Genomic DNA, 8,866 nt, shown 5'->3' on the forward strand with positions numbered 1-8,866 from the left:
CCTGTTAAATACAATTTTTGACTTGATTAAAACCATTTCATTGAAATGTTACAAACTGAAGTACTAAGTCTAGATTTTAGGTTACCTGACAAATGTGTGCAACTCCAACTCAACTTGAAATTGCATATCGATAAATGACATTTCAATCACAACTGCCTTCATTTGGAGGCCTTTATTAAACAACCTACCACTACTGTGAGTTGGGACAGGTGGTGATGGGAGGCATAGAATGGGAGGGGTCCATCTGAGATAAGGACGCTCTCTATTAGATAAGAGCGCTCTCTCCACACCTTCACCAGCGTCTAACAGCAGCGGAAAGAGGAAGATCTAGTGCTGCTTCCATGAGGAGATACACATATATATAGCCTATAGGTCAAACAGATATATAGGCGATACGTTAAGGAGAATTTACCTGAGGACATCTGTAGGAACGAAGTCAACTGATGTTGCTTTGAATTTGACAAGGTGAACCGAAGAACCCTTCTTCAAGCACCCACCGCAGCGATGCTTCCGAGTCCTGTAACCTCAACTCCGTTTTCGGTGAAGGACATCCTCAAACTGGAACAGCAGCATGCTCTGAACCCCAACGGATTCATGGGTGTTGAGCAGGACACTGTCCCGCTGGAGTCGCTTCAGCTTCAGTGCATGCAGAGCACGCTGAGCCGGAGCCTGGGTCTCCTCTACAGCCCTGAGAAACACAGCGTGATCTCTGGGGAACAGGTGAAATGCGCCTTCAATTCAGACGACTTTGACATCGTCAGAAGCTCCTGCGGATCTCCAACGGAGGAGGAGATGGATCCGAGCGAAGAAACAAGTAGGATATTTACAGTTAATACTGCTATTTTTAAATCCTTTGCGTTAAACCATCCAAGTGTTTTTGTTACAACCCAAAACGTTTTTACAGTCTGACACTCAATTCTAAAGTTTCACAACGAATATGTATTCTCTTTTTTAAACATTAATAGATGCATATGTAGTGCATCTTAAAGAATCAAGAAACCAATACACTGATATGAGAAACATCTTACATTGTATTTTTTTAATCTTATTTCTAAAGGATAAAAACAACAAAGTAACCATCAGTGGTTCCTGATAAGAAGGTTCTTCACTAATATGGGCCCGACAAGTACCGAAGAAACATTGTATTATTTAATAAATATAATGTAATATGATGTTATCATTGGCTGTAAAACCAAATTAGTTCTATAATATGTAATATAACAAACACTAATTGTTCTGTAACCTCGTGATTTTATTTTACACGCCGTTTACATTTTGCATGAGCATATTTTTGCATTTCAAGTTGACTGCTAAATTCTAAAACCATGGAAACGATATTAGACATTAATTTAGATGTTAGGCCTAGATGTAATAGTAGTAGCCTACTAGTGTTAACAACAAAAATAGGCTAATAGAATTATTAAAAATGTGTATTAATAATAATAATGTTGTATTTATTAATCCCCTTCATTCAATGCAATTTCATACCGCATTATAAGTATACATTTGAAGAGCTCGGATGCAAAAGCCTCTATGTTCAATCTGAAATTTTCTTCTAAAATGAGCATTTTTCCCCCCTCAGGCTCCTATGTTTATGTTCAGTAATTTCACTTTAATGGCAATGACAAGAACCTATTAATTGCCATGAAAGTGAAATTACTGAACCTACACATGAGAGCCTGAGAAAAAAAGGCTCATGTTAGAAGAAAATTGCAGATGGCACTTAGAGGCTTTTGCATCTGAACTCTTCATTTATTTATTGTATTTTTTTCCAAATAGGTATGTGTCCATTTGCCGATTCCGGTTATAATGGTAGAAAAGAGGAAACACCGGGGGAGAAAGCAAAGCAGAGGCAGCGCAGGAAACCCCGGGTGCTCTTCTCTCAGACTCAAGTGTTTGAGCTGGAAAGACGCTTCAAGCAGCAGAGATACCTGTCAGCACCCGAGCGAGACCACCTGGCTCACGTGCTGAAGCTCACCTCAACACAGGTCAAAATATGGTTCCAGAACCGGAGGTACAAGTGTAAGAGGCAGCGCCAGGATAAAAGTCTGGAGCTGGCCGGCCCGCGGAGGGTGGCGGTGCCCGTGCTGGTGCGAGACGGCAAACCCTGGCATGCAGCTCCGTACAATGTCACTGTGTCATATCCCTACAACAACTATTACAACAGCTATGGAAACAACCCATACCACTGTAACTTCACTTCTGTACCACCGTTTGCCAACACAAGTCAAATACCCAACCACTTTGTGGATATGAATTTGACGACGGGAGGTGTCGATGGGATCAGAACTTGGTGAGCATGGCATCAGTCCTAAAAGAGAAGATTTTGGATAAAGACTATTTAACCGAATGGCACTGCTGAGGAAAATACACTGTCATATCCTATAAATTGCTGTCTGATTTTATATATATTTCTGTTTTTATATCTGTGGTTTACACAACAAACAACACCAAATAAAGACAAAATATTTAATAACATTTAGCTTGAAAGAGATTTTTTTTAGGAAAGCTAAATTATGCCAAATCAGGCTTTTATCGTGAAATGTGTTGATTGTGGCGGATCCCAGACAAATCATGATTTAACATATCAATTAAACGAAAAAAAAACAAAAACAAACACCACTGTTGTCTGTGTGTTACAATGTGACAATCTTTGATGTGTATATATAGATCCATTTTAAAATAATTTATAATTTTACTCCGACATGATTTGATTTCCTCAATGAGTTGTAAAATGTCCAGTGAACATAACACTTTGAACATAATAATATACAACACAAAATATTTGGCAGTAGGCTATAGGTTATTTAACCTTAAAATATTAAGTACAATATTAAGTCATTAACTAAGCTAGGTTTTCAAATGTATTTATTGATTTAATTATTTATTCATTCGTAGGCTATACGTATTTAGGCTATATTAGTCCAACGTGGGTGGACTTTTTTATTTTATTTTATATTATTGTTTTATTTAATTTTTACATAAGAAACAAAAAGTTTCTTTTAAAATTGCAGACATGTTAACTCTTGCAGTTATATTAACTATAGTAATCGCACGGTTTAATATGTTCGTTGTGTTTAGTTATTTTTCATCTGATTCGATCCGTAAATTATGTTTCGTTGTTATAGTCAGCTGATTCGATCATATTAAATATTTTAGAATCGCAAGTAAAGAAAGAAAGAAAGAAAGGTTTAGATATTAGGCTACTAGCCTATATGAAACGTTTTAGGCCGCTTGAGGAAATACAAAACAATTATTGTCGCTTTTTCCATTTTTCGTTTGTTTTTAAGTTATAGAATAAAAAAACATACAGATATAAAGAACAAGTTCCTAAATTAGTGATCGTTCTGTTTCACATTTTTCTATGGCCCATGATATGCTGCTGTGGCTTTCAGAAATTTGAGAGTAAAAATGTTTAGGCTACTTTACGAATAAATACTAGCTATTCAACGCGAATTTATTTTAAGATTTAAAATAAGTCAAATCGACTAAACAGAGTGACAACCTTAAAAAAAGTTAAGCAAGACCCTGCAATTCGCTGTAATATCGTAAACTAAACAAATTCAATTATCTCCCAATCTTAACGCTTTCCAACGAGCGTGTCATTACACTCACATCAGCCAAACAGATCAAACAATTGAAGAGCCGTGATAAGTCAGAGGACCCAGGACGCAGCGCTGAGAGTAAACAGAACCACAGACAAGCCGGCACTCTTTCAGTCTCGTCTCCCGATCTGTCAAGAAAACGATTCAAATCAAATCTGACTGCGAGCAAGCTATTGTAGATCTGATAAACCAAGCCTATAGGAGAATCTTTACAAATATGCGGCTTCAGCATTGAAAAATCGCATCATGGAATTTCGTACAGAATGTAATTCTGCTCATTTAGATATTTCCTGAAGGTGCTTGTAAGGGATTGTTACGCACTAAAAAATGCTGGGTTATTTCAACCCAACTTTGGGTCAAATTTGGACTAACCCAACTTTTGGGTTAAAAATTGAATGTAAAAATTTAACCCAATGGTTGGGTTAGTCCTTATTTGACCCAAAGTTGGGTTGAAATAACCCAGCATTTTTTAGAGTGTATTATGGCATGTTTCACTTATAAACTCAGTTGACACACAACTATAAAATACAATAGTAATTATCGTAAATATATAGGCCTATATATTTATATTTGCGAGTGTGTTTTATGAGGCAAGGTTTGTGAGATGTGAAATGTCTTTCATTCTTATCAGACAGACTATTATGAGCAATCAGAAATGTTTCACTGATGCTGGTGAGGGAGAGTTCAGAACTTCAGTCCTATCTTAATGGGCAATTTATTTCCTGTTAAAGACTGTGTTGGATAGAACCAAGGCAGAGATGGAAAACTCTCTCAAGAGTCTCGTCAGCGCTGGGTTCAGATAAGGGAAGTGTATGTGGCTCGGAGCAGTATTTAGCAGATTGATATACGTAGCTAAGAGCAGTATTTAGCAGCAGGCAGACAGAGTGGAGACTACGGCCACTTCAAGAGATCAGATAAGTGTGTGTGTGTGTGTGTGTGTGTGTGTGTGTGTGTGTGTGCGTGCGTGTGTGTATTTGTGTGTGTGAGTGCTTGTCAGGGTCTCTACGTTCATACACAAATGTACTGAACATTTATATGAGATTGTGTGAGGCTACAATTATGCAGATACATGCAAATGAATGAGAGGTAAATGAGTTGCGTCGGAAGTATTGTCCACTTCGTTGCAGGAAGAGATCAGATCAGAGACTTACTCAGTGACAGGAGGCCTGGATCTTCACTTCTGGCTTGTCACTCTGGAAGACACACACACAAAAACTCGGTCCACAGTTCTGAAGGAAGTGGAAACTGGCCGAAGGGCTAAAGGTTAAGCTGACTTCATCCCATCTAATTATTTATGAAATGGTGAAACCGCAAGAGGGGTCACTGGACTGAAATGTTTAAGTTGGTCAAAATGTATAATGTGTCTCTCTAATACTGTAACCTACACTAATCCTGCAGGGTCAAAATACAAAATGAGGTAAAAGTTACGCAGACATTCGATAAGTCTGGGTTGAAATTCGTTTTAACTTGTATTTTAGGTTTATAAAAGCGTTTATCTTTGATCACAAGAGATCACAAAGGACATGCATGAACTGAATTCAACTAGAATTTGAGAAGAACTGTATCAGAATGTTGAATCCCTAACAATAGGACTGTGAAAAACAACAAGGCCTCTGAAGCTGCTGAAACTTGTTGGAGCACACAAGAAGTTTAAAACAAGGCAGGGAGAGTGGCAGCATTTAAAGAGACTCGAAATGCAAGCTTAACCACAGCACCACAGAACGTCTTCAGCATTTATCTGAGGCAACGTGTGGTCTGTGAGGACACGGACTGTGCTGTTACTACATCGGAAGAGATGTTTTGGACATTTTGTCTGCATAAAGACTAGACATCTATAGAAAAGACTCTCATGCTCCCTAACAATGCTTACGCTACACATCTGTCCACACTTAAGAGACATCACTCAACTGCCTCCACATATAAACACACTCAAACTGAGCGGAATACCGGCAAAACTGCATTTTAACAATCTTGATGGCAAAAAATGCATTTCCTCTTTTCTGCTTATTTAAGATGCATGTTGTGCAACTGATTGCCGTTTGCCATTTCATCATCTCACCATCAAAGATACTCAAATTAGCCCCACTGAATTTGAACTGAACTCATCTGGACTGCGTTAAGTAAAGCATCGTAAGCCTAAGTTGATCGTAGCTCCATTGGTTTCAATGGGTTCACGATGTACTTAGCTTACGGTGCTTTTGGGAAACGCAGCCCTGGAAGAGTATATAGGAAATTTCAGTATGCACTATGCAGTTTATAGACTTACCGTTTGCAGTCGCCTACACAATACAGATTCGCCCCTCACCTAAAAAAAATTACCACAGTGGGGCTTTTATTGCGCATAATGTGGTGAGTGAGTTGCTTTGATGCCTCATTACAGAGCAAGCTGTGGAGACATTATGTCACTTACACTTAAGAGACATCACTCAACTGCCTCCACATATAAACACACTCATGTCCCCTGGCAAGACACACTCAAACTGAGCGGAATACCGGCAAAACTGCATTTTAACAATCTTGATGGCAAAAAATGCATTTCCTCTTTTCTGCTTATTTAAGATGCATGTTGTGCAACTGATTGCCGTTTGCCATTTCATCATCTCACCATCAAAGATACTCAAATTAGCCCCACTGAATTTGAACTGAACTCATCTGGACTGCGTTAAGTAAAGCATCGTAAGCCTAAGTTGATCGTAGCTCCATTGGTTTCAATGGGTTCACGATGTACTTAGCTTACGGTGCTTTTGGGAAACGCAGCCCTGGAAGAGTATATAGGAAATTTCAGTATGCACTATGCAGTTTATAGACTTACCGTTTGCAGTCGCCTACACAATACAGATTCGCCCCTCACCTAAAAAAAATTACCACAGTGGGGCTTTTATTGCGCATAATGTGGTGAGTGAGTTGCTTTGATGCCTCATTACAGAGCAAGCTGTGGAGACATTATGTCACTTCTTAAAAGGGAAAAGTAATACATTTGGTGCAGAAGAGATGTACTCACCTTTCTAGCATGCCATGCCTCCTTTTGTTCTCTCCCTCGCTTCCCTCTAATGGAGAACAAGTGTCTCCAGCTCATCCGCTCTGCTCGTCCATCTGATTGAGTGACTAGCATTGGGTCACAGCGAAAGCCACACAGCCGAGTCACTGTCATAGATTATTGAACCAATGTCCAAAAACCATATAGCACCACTTCCACATCTGAGGGGAGCCTACAGCAGCATACATCCTGTATTGCCTAGAGACTGTAAGTGCAATAGGTGTAAGTTGTCATTGCTCACAGAAAACTGGTTTTCATTTATATATAAAAAAAAGTTTTAGCACACTCTAAAAAGATTGCATATTATTGGAAATAATAATGAAAGAACATACTTAAGTTCAAACTGAATTTAATGTTTTTTGACACTTAGCTGCGTGTTAATTGCAATTAAATAGAAATACATAATTTATAAATTCATATTAGTTATATTAAATTAGTTGAACCTAGGTGTTTTTGACCCACTAAAGTAGGATTTAAGGACATTTTATATGTAATTTCATAATTACTTCTATTCTCTTTGAAATATGGTTAAAATGTACTTACAAGCATTTATGATAATCTAAAATATTTATAAATATTTAATAAATACTTTAATGTATATTGAAACTTGTGTCATGTATTTAAATATATTTGTATATTTGTGCATTTGCAATAATGAAGTTGCGATTTAGTACATTTAAAATATAAACATAATAAGACTAAAATTATAAGCAAGTACTTCTCATGTGCTTTAATATGTCAACACAATAAGTGTAATTATTTAAGGCATGAACATGCTAAACGTAATGATTTAAAATCTACTTTAAAGTAAAACTTTTTTGTCATTAATATGAAGTGTTCTTAATTATGTTAATGAAAGTGTGCTTTACCTTTACTTAGCCTTTTCTCATTAATATTATATTAATATTTGGAGTGCACTACAAGTGCACATTCAATACAGTTAAGGGCACTTCTTTTTCACAGGCTTGGAATTAATTCCAAATAATAAGAATTAATCTGGTCATGAATATTGCATAAGAAGAAACTGCCATCAGCTGTCCATCAAGTTGTGCAATCAGGTCTCTTTTGTAGAAACCAGAATTTCAAAAAATCAAAACCAAAAACAAATACTGTTATCTGCATAGCAAAATGCAACCAAACATGGTCCTGTCTGAACTTACTAACTAAACACTTCCTGTTTTTTTATAGCCAGCATTGCATTCCTGTTAGAACATTTTGGTTAAAGGAATTTGTGAAGGAGTAAAAATATATAGTAAATTCCTCCATCCATCAGTCAGGCTAAAAAATTCACTACGCTCAATACATTCGTCATAATTACGAGCTTATCATGTTTGGTTTAAAATCACGGCTATACTGGTTTGTATGTGGCAAACAGAAGTGTAGAGCAGGCAGTTGCCTGAAGCAAAGCGCTGGTTGTTTGTTCAGGGATCACCCCAGCAGGAATGAGGAGGTTCTGTCACTCAAGCTTCCACCCTGCTGTCTGCATGTGCTTTATCTGTGTCTCAACCGCCAGCTTTTCTGCCCCAACCAGTCATGTCACATGCAAAAACATCAGTCTAAGACTGAACCTCATCAAAGCCAAGTATTCTCTTGCGTTGCTATGACACATGCGTTGATACACTCAACAAAGAAGGTCTGATTATCACTTATAAGGAGCTGTGTGACTCATATAAGATGAGCTGTGTGACTCATATTAATAATAAAAAAGCAAGGTATAAGGTTGTGCTTAAAACAAGTGATTTTTAAAGTTTATGATGTAATCACTCGATTTAAACACTGTAAATGATAGTACTGTGTGAAAACTTGTTTCCAGACTATTGCCCCTTCAGGAAAATGTCATTCATTATGATTTAAAATGCTGTTATGTGGCTCCCCCTGCTGTTTGGAATTCTCAAAGGATGAATGCCACGAACTCATTGTCACCATTCTTTTACAGCACAGAAGATGAAGCGTGTTATTTCTGCACAGTAGCAGTTAGTGAGTTAGCATTTTTACACTTCCTGTTCCATCTTCCTAAAATTATTTTTTTTAATGGAATAAGTTATGTGGTTTAGTACAAGCTCAAGATATTTTATTCCACAACAACAAAAGCTTTTGCGCATCTTAACAGGTAGTTACAAGTGGCTAAATGGGAGTACAGAGGTTGTTGGGGACAATAAATGCCATAAAGCCAAAGTAGCTAAACTCATCTACTCTGCAGTTCACGTTGTTGATTATATGAGTC

The 8,866-nt window shown here is 37.5% G+C and overlaps 1 protein-coding gene across 1 annotated transcript; it reads left to right on the top strand.

Annotated features, from left to right (window-relative positions):
* The first annotated feature begins 504 nt into the window (after positions 1-504).
* Positions 505-2,347, top strand: LOC107553134 (homeobox protein Nkx-2.5-like). The gene is made up of 2 exons (XM_016235254.1): positions 505-814; positions 1,780-2,347. Exons 1-2 carry the CDS (start codon positions 505-507, stop codon positions 2,295-2,297), a joined length of 828 nt encoding a protein of 275 aa, XP_016090740.1. The 3' UTR covers positions 2,298-2,347.
* Positions 2,348-8,866: the final 6,519 nt, after the last annotated feature.

The sequence above is a fragment of the Sinocyclocheilus grahami genome, unplaced genomic scaffold, assembly GCF_001515645.1.
Source record: "Sinocyclocheilus grahami isolate Dianchi unplaced genomic scaffold, SAMN03320097.WGS_v1.1 scaffold465.1, whole genome shotgun sequence".
NCBI lineage: Eukaryota > Metazoa > Chordata > Actinopteri > Cypriniformes > Cyprinidae > Sinocyclocheilus > Sinocyclocheilus grahami.